Here is a 25,828-nt window from a genome sequence, read left to right on the forward strand (position 1 = left end):
TCATTAGCGAATGTCCCTACTTCTGACTTTATAATGGAGAGAAGGTCACTGTTTAAACAGCTGAAGATGGTTGGGCCTAAGACACTATTCTGAGAAACTCCAGTCACAAGGACTTTAAACTAATTGTGTAGGGAGCTGATACAATTCTTTAAGGAGAAAATGAGCAAGTTAGATATAGCAGAGCTAGGAGATGTGATCTATCTAGATTGCTCAGAGGCGTTTGACAAAGTGCCACAATAGGAGGCTGCTCAATAAGGTAAATCCTGTTACGGGCAAGGAACTGGCATGAATAGAGGATTGGCTGATTGGCAGAAGGCAGAGAGTGGGGATAAACAGTCCTTTTTCAGGATGGCAGCTAGTGACTGTGGTGGACTTCCACAGCGGTCAGTTTAGAGATCACATCCATTCATGTTGCATATTAACAATCTAAATATTGTTGCTAAGTTTTCAGATAACACAAAGGTAGATGGAGGAACAGGCTGTGTTGAGGAGGCTAGAGAAGGACTTTGACAGGCTAAGAAAATAGGTAAAGAAATGGCAGAAAGAATACAATGTGGGAAAGTGTGGGGTTATACACTTTAGTAGAAAGTGTAAAGGCATAGACTATTTTTTAAATGGGGAAAGGTTTTGGAAATCTGAAGCACAAAGGAAATCTGAAGCAGTCCTAGTTCAAGATTCTCTTAAGATTAATAAGCAGGTTCAGTTGGCAGTTAGGAAGGCAAATGCAACGCAAGTATTCAATTGGAGAGGGCTAGAATACGAGAGCAAAGCCGTACTGCTGAGGCTGTACAAGGCTCAGGTCAGACAGTATTTAGAATATTGTGAGCAACTTTGGGCCCCATATCGAGGGAAAGATGTGCTAGCCTTGGAGGCAGTCCAGAGAAGATTTACAAGAATGATCCTGTGGATCGACAGAGTATGGGGAGTCAGGAGGTGACTGCTCGCTGCTGTATTACTAGCCGCTGATATGCTTTTGGAGCCACTATGTGGTGAGTCCAGTTGAGTTTCTGGTCAATGATAACCCTCAGGATGTTGATTGTAGAGGATTCAGTGATGGTAACACGATTGAATTACAAGTGACGATGGTAACACGATTGAATTACAAGTGGCGGTGATTAGACTGTCACTTGTTGGAGAGAGTGATAGCAGTTGGGGTCTCTTGGTCTGTATACAATAGAGTTTAAAAGGACATGTGGTGTATCACTTTGAAACTTACATAATATTGAGAGGCCTGGAGAGAGTGGATGTGAGGAACATGTTTCCATTAATAGGAGAGTAGGACTCAAGCGTACAGCCTCCGAGTGAAGGGGCAATTCTTTAGAACTGAGATGAGAAGAAATTTCTTCAATCAGAGGATGGCAAATCTGGAAATCTGCCAGAGAAGGCTGTGGTGGCCAAATCATTGAGTCTATTTAAGATGGAGATAGATAAGTTCTTGATTAGTAAGGGAATTAAAGGTTATGGGGAGAACATAGGTGAATGGGGCTGAGAAACATATCAGCCATATTTGCGTGGTGGAGCAGATTCGCTAGATCAAATGGCCTAACTCTGCTCCTATATCTTGTGGTCTTGTCTTTTATGTAGAGCTTCGGAATAGGGGACAGAATCCTGCCAGACCACGGGGCCCAAAAAGTAATCTTCCCCTTCACACTGCCAACCTTTGCCCATCCAACAGACTGCCAGGCAGAACATTTAACGCCAAGTAAAATTTCACAGGAGGTGAAAGGCAGCTTTGCTTACAGAAGGATTAGGTTGGGATAGAAGTAACATTTTGGATACGGTGCCCAATTTTACTCCCACACCTTCAATCCTCTGCCATCCTATTCTTAAGAGCTGTAAGATTCTTGCACGTCTATCAACAGGTTATTTGACCATACATTGCAGCACATGTGGGGAGGTGGGGGAAGATGGGGTCATTACCATTATATGCTGATAATTCATACCATCAAAAGAACAACAGAAAGGAGGAATGCTATTTTCATCCTTTTCAACCTTAGTGCACTGTCTTACAGATACCATAATCAGTTGCGATGAACCAGTTTGATGCAGAGCACAGATCTAGTTCATACTACTTGATCTGTATATCTTATTATTATCTCAGGAACCTCATCGATTTCCCAATACACAATATAGTACAATGGATTAATGGTGAATTTCTGATCAGAATTCACTCCAGTCAGCGAAAGATGCATAGTTTACCTTCCCCTTCAACTGAGCAGCAGATGAGCTGCGATTGTCCATCCATCCTGTAGTCTTCCTCCACAATTCCAGCAACAGAGGAGGTGAAGTTGTCCTTGAAGATGACCTCACCAGTACGATCACTGCGTGCATCAATCTGCCAGATAATTCAAAGACAGTACATCAATAATGAACATTAATCTTAATGCCAACAATACAGATGATAAGAAGTATATTTTGCATTTCTGACTAAGTTCCTTCCCCTTTTCCAAGGTCTGATGTCAAAGAGAGAACCATTGCTCATCCTCTGCCTTTTTATAGAAGGTTAACAGGTGCATGAGGGAATTTTAATCGCCCTGTCTAATTTTACCTCCCTGGAAGAAAGTGCATTCCTGAAAGGCAGAGATGTATTAAATGCAGAATGAGATCGAGTAGCTATTAATCATATTTATCTGATAAATTATCACCAAGATTTATATTACACATGACTATCCAGTACACTGCCACTACAATACATGAGGTATGGAATTACTGATAACAACACTGGGGGAATGGGAAATTGTACAAAGTTAAAAGATGGTCTGACATTAAATACAGCTAATTGAAGAAAAGTCAATGGCAAATCAGTGGGACGTTAGATTCTGTCCCCACCCAGAGCGTGGTGGATGCCAGGAATTCAGTATCTATAAATTTTTTGGTGCCAATGTGCTGTACAGTCAAAGCTTCAAGAGAATCAGAGGGCAGAGATGGCTGTATAGCAGCCATTACTGAGGAGAAGATGCTTGGAAAGCTGAAAGTTCTGAAGGTGGATAAATGACCTGGATCAGATGTACTGCACCCCAGAGTTCTGTAGGAGATAGCTGAGGAGATTGTAGTGATCTTTCAGGAATTACTGGAGTCAAGGATGATCCCAGAGGACTGGAAAATGGCTAACGGAACATCTATGTTTAAGAAAGGAGAAAGACAGAGGGAGGAAAATTATAGGCTGGTTACTTTGACATCAATCATTGCTAAGATTTTACAGTCCATTATTAAGGATGAGATTGTGGAGTGCTTGGAAGTGCACGGTAAAATAGGGATTCAGCATGGCTTTAACAAAGAGATGTCACACCTGACAAATGTGTTAGAATTCTTTGAGGAGGTAATAATGAGCAAGTTAGACAAATAAGAACATAGTGGGTGTGATCTATTTGGATTTCCAGAAGGCCTTTGACAAGGTGCTGCACAAGATGCTGCTAAATATGATAAGAACCCATGGTGTTAGGGGCAAGGTACTGGCATGGATAGAGAACTGGCTGACTGGCAGAAGGTAGAGAGTGGGATAAAGGGGTCTCTTTCAGGATGGCAGCCAGTGACTAGCGGAGTTTCGCAGGCATTTACAATCTGGACGGGGGATTTGAAGGTATTGTTGCCAAGTCTGCAGATGACAAAAAGATAGGTGGAGGGACAAGTAGTTTTGGGGAGAGATTAGGAGAGTGGGCAAAGAAGTGACAGATGGAATATAATGTGGGAAAGTGTGCAGTTACAGGTTTTGGTAGAAGCACATGAATACAGGTGTAGACTATTTTCTAAATTGCGAAAGGCTTTGGAAAACTGAAGTAAAAAGGGACTTAGCAGTCCTAGTTCAAGATTCTCTTAAGGTTAACATGCAGTTAGGAAGGTAAATACAATGTTAGCATTCATTTCAAAAGGGGTAGAATACAAAAGCAGGAATGTGCTGCTGAGGCTATACAGACTGCAATTGGAATATTGTGAGCAGTATTGAGCTCCATCTTCTAAGGATGGATATGCTGGCCTTGGAGGGGATCCAGAGGAGGTTTACAGGAACAATCCCAGGAATGAAAGGCTTGTCATATGAGAAGCAGGTGGTGACTCTGGGACTGAAATCAATGCATATTTAGAAGGATGAAGCAGATGTCTCTTTGACACTTACCAAATATTGAGACATCTGTATAGAGTGGATGCGGAAATGATTAGATTAGATTGGATTAGATTAGATTACTTACAGTGTGCAAACAGGCCCTTCGGCCCAACAAGTCCACACCGACCCGCCGAAGCGCAACCCACCCATTCCCCGATGTTTCCACTAGTAGGAGATTTACAAGGATGTTGCCAGGGTTGGAGGATTTGAGCTACAGGGAGAGGCTGAACAGGCTGGAGCTGTTTTCCCTGGAGCGTCAGAGGCTGAGGGGTGACCTTATAGAGGTTTACAAAATTATAAGGGGCATGGATGGGGTACATAGACAAAGTCTATTCCCTGGGGTTGGAGGGTCCAGAACTAGAGAGCATAGGTTTAGGGTGAGAGGGAAAAGATATAAAAGAGACCTAAGGAGCAACCATTTCACACAGAGGTTGGTACATGTATGGAATGAGCTGCAGAGGAAGTGGTGGAAGCTGGTGCAATTGCAACATTTAAGAGACATTTGGATGGGTATATGAATAGAAGGGGTTTGGAGGGATATGGGCTGGGTGCTGGCAGGTGGGACTAGATTAGGGTGGGATATCTGGTCGGCATGGACGGGTTGGACTGAAGGGTCTGTTTCCATGCTGCACATCTCTATGACTCTAGGAGAGATGAGGATCTGAGGGCCAAGGGACAACCTTTAGAACTGAGACCCTTCAAATCAGAGTGGTGAATCTGTGAAACTTATTGCCACAGAAGGCAAATGTCACTGAATCTATGCAAGGCAGTGAAAGATAGGCTTTTGATTGGGAAGGAGACCACAGGCTAAGGGGAGATGGCAGGAGAATGGGACTGACAAGCATATCAGCCATGGTCGAATTGCAGAACAGATTCAATGGGCTAAAGGGTCTAATTCTGCTCCTATTTGTTATTTTATTGTAATTTCTGGCCGCATCTCCAAGACCAGTTTCCTGCATTGGTGAACTCATGTTCTCTAATGCCACAGACTGTGAAAAGCCTTGGAGCAGAGGACAGCTAAACAGTGGGTGCAGAATACCATATGTCTCACATTGCTTGTTTGGTTTCTGCATCTTATCTACTCCGCCAATACTAGTAGCTTCAACTGATTTCATATTTTCTGCCAACTTTTTGTCGCCTGTCAATATTTTGACCTTTCGTTTTCAAGAAAGGTCTGATTGGCATTGAAGTAATGATTAGCTCCATTATCTATTCAGACAGCTTGGTTTCCAAAATGAATCGTAGCACCTGCTAATGAACTGATTGACTGATTCCTGTTTTCTGTTAAAGCAACTATCTCCAAATGGCAAACTCTGTAGTTTACCTGTGTACAAAGCTAATCCTCCTGCACATCCCACAGTACATCGGGGTCATTCTGATCATCCTCAGACAGGTCCAAAGTAGTGACTTTATGCAGTCTCTCATTTCCAATGGTTATCTTAGGTTTGACTTGTTTATTCAGTTCTGTGGCTGATAAAATTTGAAAGGCACAATTTTATCCTTTGATTATAAAGCCTTAATTTGGATATGACATCAGTGACCTTTCCATTTATGCTGGGCAGTTTGATAGTCATCTTCCTGATGTTCCCTTCCTTTTACATCATCCTTGACTTAGAGGGTTTGTAAGTTCTCCGAAGAGATATTTGGCAATGTTACTGCATTTATTTTTTTTTAGTTCTCTTCATTATTTTTATACTGGTTGCAGTTCAGGTTTTTGTCATACTCCCGGTGGCAGCGTTTTCCCATTTCATGCTTTTTTTGTCTTACTGCGCAATGGCCCCCAAGAACTCTTTAAAAGATCTTTCCTGCCTGACTCAAAGCCAACTGCTGAGGACAAAGCTAAACCAACTCACTGTTCACCAATCTGGCAATCCCATACTTAGGTATACCCTGTTCTCCAAAATGGTCTGCAGCGTTCGGAGACTTTGTCTCCTAGATTTTCAAAGGACATAGAGATTCTGCTTTTACTGTAGGCAACCTAGGTTGCAACAAAACTCATGTGTGTGTTCTCTGATCATTAAATACAGACAACGTGTCATATAAAGAGGGTAAAACATTCTGTAATTCAAATAAGTCAGCAGTAACAATTATATTATAGTCAGACCAGGTTAGTGCTCTCAATCAATAGACCGTATGGCCCAGCGTCTGCCCAATTATATTAAACCAGACTGCATGTTACAGTCCAGCTGTGTCACATACGACCCTATACTATATCAGGCCATATGCCACTGTTTAATAATATCAAGACAATTTGAACCATAGGTCACATATTTTATCACATAGCCATTAATCATTATTCTGTTCTTCCAGAAAATGGGAGTCAATGCCAACAAATCACATGTCACATAGCACTAAAGTTGGTTGGGGATAAATAGCCAGAATTAAAACTGTACATAATAAATATCAACTACCTGGTATTCAAGCATGGCATCAAGTTACACAGGTTATTCCAGGTTGTCTCTTGTAGTATTAAAACACAATATTATCTGAACATAAATTGACAAATTAAAATCACTTGCTAGCCATTCAACATTTACCACTATTTCTCACCCATTAATTGCACCAGCTAAACATCAATGACTTACCTTTCCATTTGACCAGCCAGTGATTAACTCACAAACACCATCTGAGTTCAAGTCAAAAGCATGAATACTCATGGCATGATTTTTAGACTGTAAGAAATGAAATATGCAAAACAGGTCAGTTACAAGTGCAATAGGCTGCTGCATTTAAAAATCAAAATATCAAGATTGTAGGTATAACCAATAGTCACTTAAAGTTACTTTTCCATCCTCTATCATGAACAACAAATGATTATTAATTTTTGCACTGTTTCTGACACCTCTCTACATATGTCAAGGTGGAGGTTTCTGTTACAAGCTGTCATAAGACCACTAAGAAACAGGAACAGGAATATGTATGGCCAGTGCACTTGTTCACTTAGCAGAGGTTTGTGGGCAAACCCGCATTAATTTACATATACCTTAATTCTCCAGTAACGAGTAGCCCGGTCATAAACTCCAACAGTGCCATTTGCCAGGGCATACCCAAACCGACTCCCATGCATATGGCAAAGTGCTGTGATAGTCTGAAAAAAGAAAACCCAAAAGATTTGATGTACTTTTCTTCAAAACAAAGTTGAAAATACTCATTGTTTAACGGGGTATTCGGGAGAGTTAAAAATTGAGCCACTTTAGATGATCAAGCCAAGGTTTCCAAATCAAGGACTTGATGGGAGATTAAAAACAGAATCATGAGAAAGTTAGTGTCAGGTCCTCTGTTACTATTGATTTTCATTATCTAACAGCACATTGCTTGTACTCTGGCTTTGCAACTTCTTACAGCAAAACATTGTTCTTAATTCATTCTCAGGATTTGAACATAGCTGACAAGGCAGCATTAATTCCCCATTCTAACTGCCTTTGGTAAAGAAGTGATGAGCCACTACCTTGTCCAAGTGTTGTATATACACCCACAAGATCAACAGAAAGGCAGTTCCAGGGGTTCGATACACAAAGTTGAAGGAACAGTGAGATATTTCCAAGTTACAGTGATATATAACTGGGAGGGACACTTGCCAATGGTGGAGTTGCTCCTATGGAGTTGCTGTTCTTGTCCTTCTGGGAGGTAGTATCAGCAGATTCAGAGGATGCTGACAAAGATGATGCCATAGACAGCTACCGCATGTGTCAGAGACAATGAAAATTAATGCTTAAGGTGAGAAATAAGAAGGTGATTAAGCAGATCCCTTTGCCTTGGATGGTTCAAACTTCTCGAGCATGGTTAAAGATATATGCCAGTGGACAGTATTTCATCATACTCCTAACCTGTGCTCAATAGATGATGGAGAGGTTACAGGGAGTCAGGTGGTGAGATACTCACCTTGGAATTCCCAGATTCTGTGCCACCCTTCAGGTGGGTCTTGCTTCCTGATAAGGTAGGACATAACAAGGATAATTATGGAGGAAATATGATTCTGAGTATGACTATGTCAGATTGAGCTGGAATCCTCTATCAAACAGGAGAATGTTAGTGAGGAGGATGTTGCTGAGTAAACTGGGCAGTGCCCTTATTCTTTCTACTAACTAGTCAATGCTGGGAGGTCCATCCTGTTTTATTCTCATTTGAATTTTCTGTAGCAGTTTGATATAGTCAGTGGTGTCTTAGCCCATTTCAGAGGGCATTTAAGGGTTAACCATAATGCTGAAAGTGCATTATCAAACACTGGCCAGATTGGGTAAGGGCAGCACATTTCCACACCAAAGGACATTAGTGTCGAGATGTGTTTTTATGACAATTTTCTAATTCCATGATCACCATACTGAGACTAGCCTTTTATTTCAATTTAATTAATTAGTTGAATTCAAATTTTTGCAACTGCCACAGTCAGATTTAAACTTGAATATCCGGAGTCTCAGTGTGGGCCTATGGATCATTAATCCAGTAATCTGAGCGATACCACTGGGTGAAAACTGCAACTGATTTTTATATGAAAATAACAATAACCAACTTGCTGACAATGAATATGTTTAACACAACCAAGACTGGTATCTCAGGTGCACTCTTTAATGATGTAATAAGCAATACTGGACAACATTCACTGAGATCATCAAACTGTAATTGCTATTATTACTGCATCTGTGAATATCCTTCTGACTATTAGAACTACTGTTTTAAGGAGATGATGCACTGGTCTCTGTTTGGTCTCTGCTGTGCCTCTTAATAGTTATAACAATTTATGGAAGGGACATTTTAAATGAAGGAGTTCTTGGCCTTCATAGAGTTTGTGACTGTGTAGCAGCAATCCTGTATATCCAAGCAACAGCTGAATTATAAATTACCCTTGGCAGCTGTAGCAGCTTTTCAAAAACAATATTGACAGAAACCTAACAATGTTTCAATTGCCTGTCTTCTCACTACAGTTCATGGTACTGAAGGCTGACATTTCTCTTTTGCTTTTCGAGGTTCTTCCCTCCTCCAGACATGGTAACTTTAGATAGGTCCAATACTTTGTTGGGCAAAAGTGAAAACTGCAGATGCTGGAAATCAGAGTGTAGATTAGAGTGGTGCTGGAAAAGCACAGCATTCCTGATGAAGGGCTTTTGCCCAAAACGTCGATTTTCCTGCTCCTCGGATGCTGCCTGACCTGCTGTGCTTTTGCAGCACCACTCTAACCAATACTTTGTTGACACACCTCAAGTAGAATTCTCCTTACCTCTGTCTCTGATATTTCTGCCATTATTTCATCTTCTTTGAAGACTCTGATGTCAAAGTCCTCTGAACCAGCCAGAAGCTGTGAAAAGCATTAAGATGTGTCAGTAGTAATGCATCATATTCCTTCTAATGTACTGATTAGATTCCCTACAGTGTGGAAACAGGCCTGTCGGCCCAACAAGTCCACACCGACCCTCCGAAGAGTAACCCACCCAGACCCATTCTTCTACCCTATATTTACCTCCGACTAATGCACCTAACACTATGGGCAATTTAGCATGGCCAATTCACTTGGCCTACACATTTTTGGATTGGAAACCGGGAGGAAACCGGAGCACCCGGAGGAAACCCACGCAGACAGGGAGAATGTGCAAAGTCCACACAGACAGTCGCCCGAGGCAGGAATCGAATCCAGGTCCCTGGCGCTGTGAGGCAGCAGTGCTAACCACTGAGTCATTGTGCTGCCCAATGTGTTGAGAAGTCTTTTCATTGGCCTGGAAAATTAGTTGACTGTCCTGGTTTCAGTTTATATGCCCTTACTGCTTTTATCAAAAATGCTAGTTAGCACTGAGGTAGTTAAAAGGTATGAATGAACAGACATGCATATCAATATAGCAAATATTATAATATCCAAACATCTCTACCACACAATGTCTAATCCACCAATAAGGTATCAAACATTTGTAACTGGTAAACTGCCTTTCCTATTATTCAGAATGGCTTTTTAATTAAATAGTTCAAACTTACCTCCTTCTTCCCATCCCCATCAAAGTCACAGAGTGCCAGTGATTGGACATTGTCCCCAGTGACCTAAGTGAAAAACACAAGCATTTCCAACTTGAATTGTTTAAAGCGTTTTTGATTTATAATGGAATTGATACTGAAGATATGTAGACACATTTTAAATTACTGTCTTCTCTATAGAAGGCTCAATTTTGATTTAAAAAGTATTATTCTTTTAGAGGAGTCTTCTTCAGTTGTTGCATCCCATGTAGTGCAGATACAACCAATGCTGTTAGTGATGGAATACTTGAACCCAGTGAAGGAATGGCATTATAGCTCCACATCAGGATGATAGTCGCAAATCAGGAAAATATTTTGCATATTTGGACATTAGGTTTGCATAAGCATTTGTGCATTAGCATCCTAGCACGTCTGTATTTGTAGAACAACTTGGCTTTAACATAAGTTAGATGTCCCAACCCACTTCAGAGCAATGATCAGAAAAAAATGAAAAAATAATAAAACAAAAAGAGTTGTTAGTAAGGGTGAATAAGAACTTGGTCAATTAAGTGAATTTTAAAGTGGGTGTTAGAAATGTTGACGAAGACAGAAGGATACAGAATGTGGGAGTTTAGATGGTTGATGACACGATTGTCAGTGGTGGGATGAAGTGAGAAAACTGCAGAAAAAGTCACCTTCGGTATAGACTGTATGTCTGGAGGAGGTTACGGGGCAGGGAGGATCTACACCTGAAAAGCTTATAAATATAAAGGATGGGAATTTTTAATTCAAGGATTTTAATATTAGGAGACAATGGAGACCAATGATGCCATGGGACACATGAAAAGGAGCTACTGTATGATAGAATAATAGCACTGTAAGTGATGTCATCAACCAGCCATTGATTCTGGAGCAGTTGAAGAGGATGAGGAAAGGGAGTGTATCACTGTCACAACAATGTACTTTTTGATCTTGATCGGGATGGTTTTGATTATGGCATTGATTAGAATGATTTAAACATAGAGCTGTATGAAATAGTGGCACAAACACCGGAGGTAAAACATATTGACAAATGTTGGAGAGGAAAGGGAGTTTGAGGATAAGGTAGCAGACAGAAGAACGGGTGAATAGTGGCTTTTGTGAGGAACTGGGACATTACGTATGTTTCAAAGAGATGGACTATACCTGACAGGTGACTGTTTACAATTTCAGCTTGTATGGGGAATGGAAAGGGAGAGTGGTTACTAGTTAATGGGACTGGGTTGGAAAGAGCACAGATGGGAATCTAAACACTATTAATTCAGAGAGGGGAGGAGGACAAATAATAGAAGATAATAATAACATAAAAATAATAATAAGAGATATGGGTCAACACAAGGGCAGAAGGTGGGAAAGAGATGGTTTGGTGTACAATGAAAAGGGTGTGGCGAGGACTGGGAAGCAGCGGTATCTAAATGGATGATCTCAATATTCGTGTCAAAGAAGTCTATACATGGGTAATTGCTGTTAGAGTCAAGAGTGCAAAGGGTATGGGTAGAAATTGTGTAGTCCAATAAAGCAGTAATGGGGTTTTCTATGCATTACAGAAGGACCATGGCAGTTTCAACTGAAGACAGTGAGATCTGACCTCGCTGCGTGACATGGTCCCATCAAGGTCTGCGGTTGGTCAGACAATATTTCTGCAATAGACCAGTAAAGAATCAACTTTATAAAAACATCCCTATGACAAGGGGTTTCAAAATATTCTAATTTGGAACAAATATCAGAGCTTCTGTAATGATTTCACTTCACAGTGATAAACATTGAAGGTTCTCAAACTGATCACTAGGACAAATAGTTTGCTGTTTTTCAGTCACTGGCACTTAAGTGAGATTTATTTCATTGAAGCCTATTCTACTCATGCAGAAAGTAAGATTGCATATCTTATGTGCAGAATGGTTCAGAATTTGTCATTACTCCATTTGTCACATTGTGCAAGATCACTTGCTCAACCGTTCTTCAATAGTGGGCAGTCAACTGACAGACACCATTAAAAAGACTCACTTGTGACTTTTTAAAGCAGATTGTACACAACATATTCAAGCCAAATTGAGACAAATTTCAACTGCCCCCATGAAAGAATGCTTAGAATCAGACATGAAATTGGGATAGCATTGTCAATCAAATTACAGTTATTGCCTTTATTTAAAAAGTACATCTATCTGTCAGATAATTTATAGATTAAGTTGTTGAACTAAACACAATGACGGGAATTTGTTGTGAAGGCATGTTATCTTCTTAAAGTGAAATAAGTTGTAAATGCTTTGGGAGCTGGTCTCCCACGTTCCCAGTAAATATGGACAAGTAACATAAAGGGGACAATGCACTTCTCACTGTTTTTACCTTGGTAACTCCAGCTACAAGGAATGCCAGTGCATCTCCGGTGCCTAGTATTATTATGGGCAGTGGAGAGGGAAATATTACACTTTACATTAGCAACCTTTCCTACCTTCCAAATCCATCAAAGGTTCACCTGCACTTCCACAAATATCATTTATTGCATCTGTAGCTCCTGATGTGGTCTCCTTTACATTGGGGAGACTGGACGCCTTCTTGTAGAGCTCTTCAGGGAACATCTCCATGATACCCGCGCCAATCAACCCCACCGCCCCATGGCCGAATATTTCAACTCCCCCTCCCACTCTGCCGAGGACATGTAGGTCCTGGGCCTCCTCCACCACCACTCCCTCACCACCCGACGCCTGGAGGAAGAATGCCTCATCTTCTGCCTCAGAACCCTTCAACCCCAGGGCACCAATTAAGGACTTCACATGTTTCCTCATTTCCCCTCCCCCCACCTTGCCCCAGTTCCAAACTTCCAGCTCAGCACCATTCTCATGACCTGTTCCACCTGTCAGTCTTCCTTCCCACCTATCCGCTCCACCCTCCTCTCTGACCCATCACCTTTACCCCTTCCTCGATCAACCTATTGCACTTCCAGCTACCTTCTCACCAGCTCCACCCCCTCCCATTTATCTCTCCACCCCCGAGGCTTCCAGCCTCATTCCTGATGAATGGTTCCTGCCCGAAACATTGATTTTCCTGCTTCTCGGATGCTGCCTGACCTGCTGTGCATTTCCAGCACCACTCTAAACTCCAGCATCTGCAGTCCTCACTTTCGCCGAACCTTTCCTACCTGCCTCCTAACAAAATTCTAGAATTTGATCATGGCACAGTTGTGTTCCATACCGTCCAGAAAAGGTCATTTCCATCCTGATCAAAACCCTGCAGTGTGCAATTCCCTCCGATAATTGCCAGTGGAGTGGGAATCTCTCCAAGCTGTCCCAGCACTATGGCATTAGCTCCATCTGCGACCTTCAAAAGAGAGACAGTGAGTCAGAGTTTCTGAACATGTTGCTTTAATAAGTTAGTTAACTGAATGCAGGTTATTAAAATCCTCTATCAGGGAATCCTTCACAACTTTACATCAGGAAAAAAAAATTAAAAACATATTTTGAAGTAGTATCTCGAACTGGCAGTTCCTAAATCATATAAATAATAACAGCCACTTACAGACATCAGTGTAGAGATATCTCATTCCCTCTAAAGTACTGAGCACCGATTTGCCATCAAAACTAATTTTTAATTCAACAATTGCATTTCAGCTGTAATAACTTGAAAATATTTCAGAGAAAGTCTTTTTTTTATAAAGTTGTCTCCAATCAGCTATCTATATTTAGAGCACATAGCACAATAATTGAAGGGCATTTTAAATTTAATATAAAAGCAAAAGTCTGAATCTATTTATGTAAGAATACACAGGATGCACAGAACTGAAACAAGTCATTGGCTCAACCAATCCATGCTGGTGACACACTGCATCTGAGCCTCTTTCCAGCTTTCCTTGTCTAAATGTATCATTGTTACCCTCCATTCCCTTCACTTTTATATGCTCATCTAGCTTCCCCTTAAATGTATTTACATAATTCACTTCAACCACTTCCTGTGGTAGCAAGTTCCAGATTCTCAACATAATAAGTGGCATCTTTTGGGCTTTCCTTTGGATTTCTTAGTGACTATTCTATACTAATGTCTCTAGTTATATTCATTTCCATTTACGTAAAACAGTCTCTCTCTATTTACTCTATGTAATCATTTCAAATTATAAATAGCTTTATTAGGTTATCCCTTGGCCTTCTTTTCTCAAGAAACCAGAATTTATTAGACCAATGGACCAAAGCTCTATATTGTGAAAATTCAAAGTGGTTTAATGGGTTAGCACACTTGTTTCACACAGATCAAGCAGTTCAGTGGAAATAGCAAGGCTGTGAACGGAGATTGTCAGCAGGCTATAGGATGACAGTTAATTTGGAAATGCATGGTGCAAGGTTCAGCCAAATGATTTAAACATAATATACTGACAATAATAGAACAAGAAACAGTTTCAAAAAAAAATGCAGAGCTAAATAACAAACACAAGATCGTGACTGGTAGAGTCATAATGGCAAAAATCATAGTGGTTATCATAGTTTATGTAAAAATTTGCAAGCTGATTGATAATTTTGAGTTAGGACTAACATTCACTTGTTTGTACAAAAACAAGAAATGGATCTGTGTCGGGGTTACCATTTCCTTACAGGCATGGTAAATTTCTAATCTGAAGGAGATCTAAACTGGGAGTAAAACAGGTTATGTAATATGTAGAGATAAATACCTTAAGAATGCTAGCAGATATACAAACGGTCTAGAAATTGAGGACCCAACAAACATGTTTCCTTGAGTTGCCAAATGGGCAGACAGAACAGAGCAATGATGCAAATTTGCAAATAGTTAAGACTCGAGGACATGCAGCTAATGTTGCAGATGTGTAGGTTAAAGTGAAAAGACATATAGATACAGTGGGTTCAGCATAGTTCTCAGAATTCCGATTAAAATGATGAATATTGAGTTTTGCCTTCATAATTTTTGTAATGGTAATGGAGAAACGGTAATGGTAAAGTCCATGACTAACCTTACAGTTAACTTTGTTGTGTGCTTTACCCACAGTTGAATGTTCAAACCAACCATACAATTACAAAATAGTAGTGCATTCATGGTGAGATCTATGCTGGAAATTGGATGGCTTGCCAAAGTGCTAAAATGAATTCAGACCCTTGTGGTCATGTGGTCACACCTTAGAGTTGCATTCCGCTTTATACCTCATGCAGTGATGAAACAGAGGCAGATAAAGAACTCAGTTCTTCATCAGATTTCTTCCTAAATGATCAAAGAACAATAGAGAGATTGGAGAAGTTGAATTCAAAAAGGTGGTCACTGGGGCCAAGGAAAAAGAGATCTGAAAAGAAAAAGTATCAGGTATCCAGCACACAACATGGTAGCATTCTTACAAATGGCTCTGCTGCTTTAAACAAATTCAAGAAAACATCAAATTATGGGGGGAAAATAGCACAACAAAATTGCCGAGTGAGAAAGAAATGAATGATTTTCATGGTAAGGCTGCAATCTGTCCCAAATTATCAGGAACAGTGGCTGGATTAGGCAAAAGGAATCTAAACATTCACTTTGACCAAACAATAACACAGCACCATCTAGTGGCAAAATTATGTTCAATATAATCAAACCAAATTTCTCACCAAAAAAAGGAACTTTAAATCAGATTTGTGCTTTATTTCTTAAATCTGTAGAATATATTCCCTGAGGGATAACATGATTAGTTAGAACCTTACCTCCTTGTAGAAGACATCAGAGTTGTTATATACATCATAAGCCAGCAGGTTAGTCTGTGTGCCAACAAGCAGCGTGTCATGGCCAAGTCTGGGATTTAGTACTCCCGCAGTCAGACAGCTAACACTCTGGTTTATGTTCAGAAGGGATGTATCGGAATCCAAACCACTTTGCAATAAGTTGTTGGAGACAAAGCGCTGGCTACGTGTATGGGGGTTGTGGATAAAAACCTAAATCAAGCATATTAATAGTTACCATTCACAGTGAACCAGTAACTATACTACTATTTAGATTAAAGAAATTAAGCTCTCCTAAAATTTAAGATATTTCTAAGATTTTTCCAGTGTTACAGAAGAAAGCAGCTGAATCATCTTAAATGTCAAAAATATTTGGATCACTATATGCTGATTCATGTTAGATTAAATATGAAAAGTGTCAAATATTATTCATACTTATTCTTCAAACCAACTCCACAACTGATTGTAGGCAATCTACATCGCAAACATCTTAGATGTGATCAAAGCCAGTTACCATTAGGATCAAAGTCATAATTCAATTATGACTAATTTTCAATATTTGCAATAAAAACTGATAAAAGATTTTACATAAAATGTCATGGTCAACAACGTGAAAATAAATATATCACCAAAGGCAACTGTGTCAAGGAATGCTAATTTATTGTTGCTAAAAGCAAAATCATGAAACCGTTTTTGGGGAAGCCGGAGCAATCGATTTGAAAAAGAAAAATGAAAGTTACCAATAAATATTGAAACAATGATTTCATAAGGAATATCGGGCAAAGGCAGGTTCATGGAATTGAGTCACAGATTAGTCATGATCTCAGCAAATAGCTTAAGAGGATTAAAATAATTTTATAATTAAATAATTTTTAAAATCACAGGTTGTGATAGTTTTATTTATTCATACCTCGTAACTAACCCAGTGAAAGGTACCACATGTTGTTGAGTATATTTGCATAACAGGCTCAGTAAGATGCAGTCTTAAAGCATAAATGTATGCCAACATCGTATGAGATGACTTAAAATGTCATTGAAAAGTTAAGATCTAGCATTAGTTTTGTGTCTTCATCCTGCTTTTTCTTCATTCACATGGGTATCTGCAAAACACTTCAATGCTAGACAGCAGGAACTCTTGCTTAACTAGCATAATTAGTTATTCATTACGGCTAAGCATCTCAACCAGCAACATTATCCAATTGGACGGGAAGCTGTTCCTACATCAGCAGCAAGAGGATGCCCTTGCATTATATGTGAATTCAGCTTATTAAAATATGCTGATGGCTAATTCTTAGCACTTAGATCATGATCTGCCAGGAATGCATGGAATTAGGTACAAGAGGAGTTATCATGCTGCCTGTCAAGTTGGTGTTTACCCAAAAGATGTATTTCATTATACGGGTGGAGAATAACTGGGACCAGACAAGCCTCATTTGGCAGTTAGAATTTTGAATTCCAACTGCATGTCCTTTTTTGAGAAGAGGGCTGTAATGGAATAAAGCATACGACAGAAGTGCCACAAATATAGTTTAACCTGGCCTATAAATACAGTCTGTGTGGGATGTAACCATGTGGTTAACATAAAACAGAATCAAAAACTACTATTACCCCAGAAAAGGTTAATGAATACACCAAACATGGATCGGGTTGATTAGGGGCAAAAGAATTACAGACTTTTGTGGAGGCAGAGTATATTGCGGAGATAATGAACAAATATTTTTCATGTGCCAATACTGATGTAGCTGTAAATGAGAAGGCACATTCAAAAGGATTAAGAGGAACTATGGCAGCGCAGATACAAAATTGGATAAGTGAAAGGAAGCAGTAGTGATATATAGCTGATTTTCAGATTGGAGAGAGATATTTACAGTAGCATTTAGAGTCATTGAGTCATAGAGATGTACAGCACGGAAACAGACCCTTCGGTCCAACCTGTCCATGCTGACCAGATATCCCAACCCAATCTAGTCCCATCTGCCAGCACCCGGCCCATATCCCTCCAAACCCTTCCTATTCATATACCCATCCAAATGCCTCTTAAATGTTGCAATTGTACCAGCCTCCACCACATCCTCTGGCAGCTCATTCCACACACGTACCACCCTCTGCATGAAAAACTTGCCCCTTAGGTCTCTTTTATATCTTTCCCCTTTCGTCCTAAACTTATGCCTTCTAGTTCTGGACTCCCCAATCCCAGGGAAAAGACTTTGCCTATTTATCCTATCCATGCCCCTCATAATTTTGTAAACCTCTGTAAGGGCACCCCTCAGCCGCTGTTGTTAACATAAAAACAGCTGGATTTGGATTAACAGGGCATAATCTTAAAATGTGTGGACAATATAAAGTTCAGAAGTACAGCAAACAGTGAAGAGGCTAGTAACGGCTTTCAGGAGAAAATAGTAAGATTGATATGTCAATAGTCCGATGAGGGAAGCGGCCATATTGGACCTGTTCCCGGGGAATGAGCCAGGACAGGTGGTAGAAGTTGTGGTAGGGGATTTCTTTGGGAACAGTGATCACAATTCTGTAAGTTTTAGAATAATTGTAGATAAAGAAGAGAGTGGTCCTAAGGGAAGAGTACTAGGCCAAGGCCAATTATATCAAAATTAGGAAGGAGCTGGGAAATGTGGATTGGACACAGCTATTTGAAGGGAAGTCCACATTTGAGATGTGGGAGGCTTTCAAAGACAAGTTAAATGTAGTGCAGGACAGGCATGTCCCGTTGAAGGCAAAGGATAGGAAGGGCAAGATTCGTGAAACGTGGATGACAAGAGAAATTGTACGACTAGCCAAGAGGAAAAGGGAAGCATACATAAGGTCTAGGCAGCTAAGAACAGGATGGGCCCTGGAAGAATATCAGAAGAGTAGGACAAGTCTTAAACGAGGAATCGAGCGGGCTAAAAGGGGTCATGAAATAGCTTTAGTGAGTAGAATTAAGGAGAATCCTAAAGCATTTTATTCTTATATAAGAAGCAAGCGGGTAACTAGAGAAAGGATTAGTCCACTAAAGCGTAATGAAGGAAGGCTGTGTGTCGAACCTGACAGAATGGGTGAGATCTGAATGATTACTTTGCATCAGTGTTCACTGAGGAGAGGAACATGATGAATGTTGAGATTACAGATAGACGTTTGATTAGTCTGGATCACGTTGACATAAGTAAGGAAGATGTGTTGGGCAGGCTAGAGATTAAGGTGGACAAATTCCCAGGACCGGATGGGATCTATCCCAGGTTGCTGAGGGAGGCGAGAAAGGAAATAGCTGAGGCCCTGACAGGTATCTTTGTGGCATCCTTAAATACAGGTGAGGTGCCGGAGGACTGGAAGGTTGCTCATGTTGTCCCCCTGTACAAGAAGGGTAGTAGGGATATTCTGGGTAACTACAGACCAGTGAGCCTGAAAGTTGGTGGGAAAGTTGCTGGAGAAGGTACTGAGGGATAGGATCTATTTATATTGAGAAATGAATGGGCTTATCAGTAATAGCAACATGGTTTTGTGCAGGGGAGATTGTGCCTTACCAACTTAATAGAGTTCTTCAAGGAAGTTACCAAGTTGATAGATGAAGGAAGGGCTGTTGATGTCATATACATGGACTTTAGTAAGGAATTTGATAAGATTCCCCATGGTAGACTAATGGAGAAAGTGAAGTCATATGGTGTGCCAAGTGTTTTAATTTAGGTGGAAAAAGAACAGGTTGAGCAACAGGAAAGAGAGAGTAGTAGTTGAAGGGAGTTTCTCGAAATGGAGAAAGGTGACTAGTGGTGTTCCACAGGGGTCAGTGTTGGGGCCACTGTTGTTTGTAATATACATAAATGATCTGGAAGAGGGCACTGTTGGTATGATCGGCAAGTTTGCAGATGACACGAAGATTGGTGGAGTAGCAGAAAGCATAAGGGACTGTCAGAGAATACAGGAGGATATAGATAGACTGGAGAGTTGGGCGGAAAGGTGGCAGATGGATTTCAATCCAGACAAATGTGAGGTGATGCATTTAGGCAAGACTAATTCTAAAGCGAATTATACAATGAACAGAAGAGCCTTGGGAAAAGTTGATGGACAGAGAGATCTGGGAGTGCAGGTCCATTGTACACTGAAGGTTGCTACACAGGTGGATAGCGGTCCAGAAGGCATATAGCATGCTTGCCTTCATTGGACGGGATATTGAGTATAAGAGCTGGCAAGTCATGTTAACATTGTACAAGACATTGGTTCGGCCGCATTTAGAATACTGTGTACAGTTCTGGTTGCCACATTACCAAAAGGATGTGGACACTTTGGTGAGGGTGCAGAGAAGGCTTACGAGGATGTTGCCTGGTATGGAAGGTGCTAGCTATGAAGAAAGGTCGAGTAGGTTAGGTTTATTTTCATTAGAAAAAAGGAGATTGAGGGGGGACCTGATTGAGATTTATAAAATCATGAAGGATATAGACAGGGTGGATAGAGACAAGCTTTTTCCCAGGATGAAGTATTCAATAACAAGAGGTCACACTTTCAAGGTGAGAAGTGGAAAGTTTAAGGGGGATACACACGTCAAGTACTTCACACACAGGGTGGTGGGCATTTGGAATACATTGCCAGCAGAGATGATTGAAGCAGGCATGGTAGATTCGTTTAAGATGTGCCTGGATAAATGCATGAGTAGGTGGGGAATAGAGGGATACAGATGCTTAGGAATTGATCGACAGGTTTAGACAGTACATTTGGATCGGCTCAGGCTTGGAGGGCCGAAGGACCTATTCCTGGGCTGTAAGTTTTCTTTGTTTTTTGGTAAAATGGACAAACACATGACAGATGAAATTTAATGTACAGAATACATTTTGTTAGTAATACTAAGGGTCAGTATATAATCTTAATGGAATATTACTAAAGGCAGTGCACATCAGGCAGGACTTATACACTTAATGGTAAGGTCTGGGGAGAGTTGCTGAACAAAGAGATCATGCAGTGCAAGTTCATAGTTCCTTGAAAGCGGAGTCGCAGGTGGATAGGTTAGGGAAGATGCTGTTTGGCATCCTTGCTGTTATTGGTCAGTGCACTGAGTATAGGAGTTGGGAGGTCATGTTGTGGCTGTACAGGACATTAGTTAGCCTACTATTGAAATACTGTGTGCAATTCGAATCTCCCATCTCCCAGCAGCATATGAGATAGACAATGTTAGCCAAGTCACATGAGTACCTGCCGTGTACACAGTGGGTAGTGTCCCCATGGGTATTAGTGGCATCCGTGTTGACCACTACACACTGCAGGCAAGGATGCCCTGAGGCATGGTACATAGGCGAGACTAAGCAGACGCTACGACAACAGATGAATCGACAACAAATGAATGGACTCTGCATAACAATAAACAGACAGGGGTGTTCCCTCCCAGTTGGGGGGTACTTCAGCAGTCAAGGACATTTGGTCTTGGATCTTCGGATGACCGTCCTCCAAGGCAGACTTGAGGATGGGCAACAATGCAAAGTGGACGAGCAGAGGCTGATCCTCGGTACCCATGAGGATCGCCTCAACCGGGATCTTAGATTCACGTCACGATACAGGTGACCCCACTACATTATACATTCTCTCTCTCTCTCACACACACACACTCTCACTCACACACACACACACAGACTCAATCTCATAACACATACTCACACAGACTCACTCTCATAACACACGCACATGCCACATTCACAGGCTTATATTCCATCACACCCACAAACAAACTTTACCAAACTTTTACTCACATTCTCTCTCTCATGCATGTGCGCATGCACATACACACATCTATGGGGTGAATTTGTATTTGCTGATACATTCTATTTTGTTAAAAAAATGCACAATCTGCAGGCAGTCAATGAAGGCAGTAATAGATGTAATATTTTGTAAATACTACTTTGGAAATAGTACTAGTCTGACTCAAGATTGAGATACAGACAGACTCTGACCTCACACCTTTAATGCATTGTCTGAGCTGAGACGTTACCTTTTGTTATCAAACCTTAAGTTATCTCAAGCAAGTGACTAAAAATAAGTTATGGGAATTACATATTAATGAACCAAAACCTACAACCCATTTTAAAAGATGAAAGACTTCACAATCCAGGTTGTTCAATATATCATTTCAGTTTCACGACACTGTAATCTTTTGCTATAAATTCTGTGTCTTATGATCTTTTCCTCCAAAACCACTTGATGAATGAGCAGCACTCCAAAAGGCTACTGCTTCCAAATAAACCTGTTGGATTATAACCTGGTTTTAGAGGTGAAGTGTGTTTAATTCAATGCAAGAAGTGTCATGAATAGGAATGATGAGCATGGATCAGTACTTGGAGTGACGATGCTGTGGCCATTATGGAGACTTGGAAATCACAGGGACTGGAATGGTTGTTGGATGTTCTGGGGTTTAGATGTTTCAAAAGGAATGGGGCGCGGTAAAAGAGTTGAGGGAGTGGCATTGTTAATCAGGGATAGTATAACAGCTGCAGAAAGGGAGTTCGTTGAGGAGGGTTTGTCTGCTGAGTCATTATGGGTGGAAGTCAGAAACAGGAAAGGAGCAGTCACTTGAGAGTTTTCTATAGACCCCCCTAACAGCAACAGAGAGAGATATGCAGGAGCAAATTGGGAGGCAGATTTTGGAAAAATGCAGAAATAACAGGGTTGTTGTCGTAAGTGACTTCAACTTCCCTAATATTGATTGGAATCTCCTTAGTGCAAATAGTTTGGATGGAATGTGTCCAGGAAGGATTCCTGACTCAATATGTAGATAGGCTGACTGGAAGGGAGGCCATATTGGATTTGGTGCTTGGCAACAAACCAGGTCAGGTGTTAGATCTTTCGGTGGGACAGCATTTTGGTGATAGTGATCACAATTCCTGACTTTTACTGTAGTCATGGAGAGGGATAGGAGCAGAGCATAAATTAGAAGCAGATATTCTCAGGGAAATGCGTGGTAGAAATCTGGAGGTTGTTAGGGAGCTCTTGTTGCGAGTGCTGGATAGTTTTGCCCAACTGAGGCAAGTAAGGGCTGGTAGAGTAAAGGAACCTTGGATGACAAGCGATGTGGAACATTTAGTCAAGAGGGAAAAGGATCAGATAGGGCTCTGGAGGGATACAAAGTAGCCAGGAAGGAACTAAAGAATGGACTTAGCAGAGCTAGAAGGGGGCATTAAAAAGCCTTGGTGGGTAGGATTAAGGAAAACCCCAATGCGTTCTACACTGATGTGAGGAACAAGAGTATGGCTAAAATGAGGGTAGGGCCAATTACAGATAGTGGAGGAAATGTGTGCCTGGCAGAGGAGGTAGGGGAGGTCCTTAATGAACATTTTGCTTCAGTACTCACTACTGAGAAGGACCTTGTCGTTAGTGAGGACAACGTGAAACAGGCTAATACGCTTGAATAGATTGATGCCAAAAAGAAGGATGTGCCAGAAATTTTGAAATCCGTGACAATAGGTAATTATTGGATAGGTCTCTGAGATTTATGATTATTTGAAAAAGCATAGGGGTAGGAGTGGGGGCAGACGACGGGCATTGTGGGACGAGGTTGGGGAGCAGACAGGGGCCAAGCAGTGTTAGACGGGGTTGGGGACAGGAGGGGGTGGTGTTGTACAGGGTTGGGGGTCAGCGGTGTTGGACAGATTTGGGGGGGTGAACAGGGGGCAGTGTTGGACGGTGTTGGGGGATGGGTGGGGGCAGATGGTGTGGCGATGTTGGACAGGGTTGGGTGGGGGGGTTGGACAGGGTTGGGTGGGGGGGGGTGAACGGAGGGAGGCAATGTTGATTGGGGTTGAGGGGTGAGCGGGGGTGTAGGGGCTCATGCACAGTGTGCTGCTGCCTAGTCTCCTGAACAGGGAGCAGAATTAACAGAAAACTCTAAGCCCCAGAGGAAAGGCATTGACTCGATTAACCAAATAATCAACTATCCGAATGAAATAGTGCCCCCCCCCCCACAGGTTACATGGCTATCACAAGGGTGCATAATTTTGAAGTGACTAAAGGAAGGTTATGGGGATATGTCAGAAGTAGGTTCTTTACACAGAGTGTGGTGGGTGTGTGGAATGCACTGCCAGCAGTGGTAGCAGAGTGAGATACATTACGGACATTTTGGTGATGGGCACTGGATGATAGTAAAATGTAGGGTACGTAGGTTAGTTTGATCTTAGAGTAGGATAAAAAGTGGGCACAACATCGAGGACAGAAGAGCCTGTACTGTTCTATGTCCTGATGACAACATTTAAAAAGCATCTGGACAGGCATATGAATAGGAAGTGTTTAGAGGGATATGGGCCAAATGCTGGCAAATGGGACTAGATTTATTTAGGATATCCAGTAGGCATGGACAAGTTGGACCGAAGGGTCTGTTTCTGTGCTGTATATTTCTATGACACTGTGTGTGTTGGAACAGAGACACCAGGAACGGAAGATTTACAGATTTTTAAAGATAGCATGACAAATTGTGATTTCTGTTTAAAAAAAGCATCGGGGATCCTTGGCTATATTAATAATGAAATGAAGTGCAAAAGTAAGTGGTTATGCCAAACTTTCAAAGAACATTGGTTAGGCTACAGCTGAGTATTGCTTTCATTTTATTAGAAAGGGCATCAAGGCCCAAGAGATTGTGCAGAAGAGGTTTACATGGTACCTTGACAGCAACTTGCAATCATTTATAGGTAATGCTTCTCAAACCTTTCTCCCCCACTGTGACTCTATCACAAGGCTTGAAAACTGTTGGGACTCCTCAGTGAGAACTGGGTGGGGTGGAAGGTGGTAGGCTGAAGGCAGATCAGTCCTCTCTGCCCAGAACTTGCAACACACTTGGTCTCCTGACACTCACTTTGAGAAACCCTGATGCAGAGACTGAGACACTGAGGCAGAGAAGTTAAGAGGTGATTTGAAAGTTCAAAATCTTGAATGGTTTTTATCAAGAAGGAAGAACTGTTTCTAGTGGCAAGATGAATGATAACCAAAGGGCAATGATTTAGTATGAATGACAAGATAATCAAAGGAGCATAAAGAAATTTATTCTTTTTTTAAAGTTTCGAGCTGAAATGCACTGCCTGAAAGTGTGCTAGAAGCTGATTCAGAAGTAACATTCAAAACAAATACCAGGAAGGACGAAAAAACATTAAATGTTATTGACAAACTTGGGTCTTATAATTTGACATTCAGATCATCCACTCTTGCTTCCATAAAGGTCACAAGCTTTAATGATGGTCCTTCTGATTTGTGGGTTTTCTGTTCTGAGTGATCATCTCCTACACAATGAGCTTCTTGCTGAACTGTGAAGTTCAAATACTTTATCTGGTGTGCATGTTGGATCTGCTGAGAAAGAATTTTGTCACTTATCTTGGCAAAGTTTAGTTAGTATTTTCACTAACTCTGGCATAGTCCAAGAAGGGAACCACACCAAATGTTCCCTTTTCTAATAAAAACCGATAGAACTGCAGATGCTGTTACGTCATAAATAAGAACAGAAGTTGCTGAAAAAGCTCAGCAGATCTGGCAGCATCAGTGAAGAGAAATCAAAGTTAACACTTCGGATCCAGTGAGGAAGGGTCACTAGACCCGAAACGTTATCTTTGATTTCACTTTACAGGTGCTACCAGATCTGTTGTGTTTTTCCAGTAACTTCTGTTTTTGTTCCTTTTTCTAATTGCTGAAGCACATTTGCATTTTCCCAGGATATTATATAACCTGTTTACAATCAAAGTATTGTGTGTGTTGCCCAATAAATCTAGCAAGTAACAAGCACCAAGGACTCTAACACCATAAATTTCATTAATACTATGTGTTCACAAGGTGGTAAGTGCCTTAAAGCAATTAACAAGGCACCTCTTTTCCCACAATTTTCTTTCCAAGTCAGGGCCTTTCTCTTCTCTATTGGCAGGAGTTGGACACGTTTAAAAACAGAACAAAAGTCACGAAATGATGTGATCTTTTAATCCTGATGTCAAGAGAAGTATCAAGAATATGGAAGCAAGAATGGAAATACAGTTGTCAAGTTACAAACTACAATTCATGGTAAGTATTTTCCTTTCCATTAATCATTTTTTTATTCACTCAGTCTCTTGCCTCTCTCACTCATACAACACAT

At 41.0% G+C, this 25,828-nt stretch overlaps 1 protein-coding gene across 1 annotated transcript in view; it reads right to left on the reverse strand.

Moving 5' to 3' along the window:
• Nucleotides 1-25,828, reverse strand: part of bbs2 (Bardet-Biedl syndrome 2) — a 76,386-nt gene that overhangs the window by 30,795 nt on the left and 19,763 nt on the right. The window contains exons 3-9 of the mRNA XM_087996052.1: nt 15,742-15,969; nt 13,265-13,390; nt 10,061-10,123; nt 9,315-9,392; nt 7,083-7,187; nt 6,685-6,771; nt 2,200-2,335 (exon numbers count right to left, since the gene is read on the reverse strand). Coding sequence (XP_087852178.1) covers nt 2,200-2,335; nt 6,685-6,771; nt 7,083-7,187; nt 9,315-9,392; nt 10,061-10,123; nt 13,265-13,390; nt 15,742-15,969 — 823 coding nt within the window. The remainder of the gene's footprint in view (nt 1-2,199; nt 2,336-6,684; nt 6,772-7,082; nt 7,188-9,314; nt 9,393-10,060; nt 10,124-13,264; nt 13,391-15,741; nt 15,970-25,828) is intronic.

Source organism: Chiloscyllium plagiosum, unplaced genomic scaffold (genome assembly GCF_037043375.1).
Source record: "Chiloscyllium plagiosum isolate Xiang-an unplaced genomic scaffold, Cpla_swu_hap1 HiC_scaffold_17, whole genome shotgun sequence".
NCBI classification, from domain to species: Eukaryota; Metazoa; Chordata; class Chondrichthyes; order Orectolobiformes; family Hemiscylliidae; genus Chiloscyllium; species Chiloscyllium plagiosum.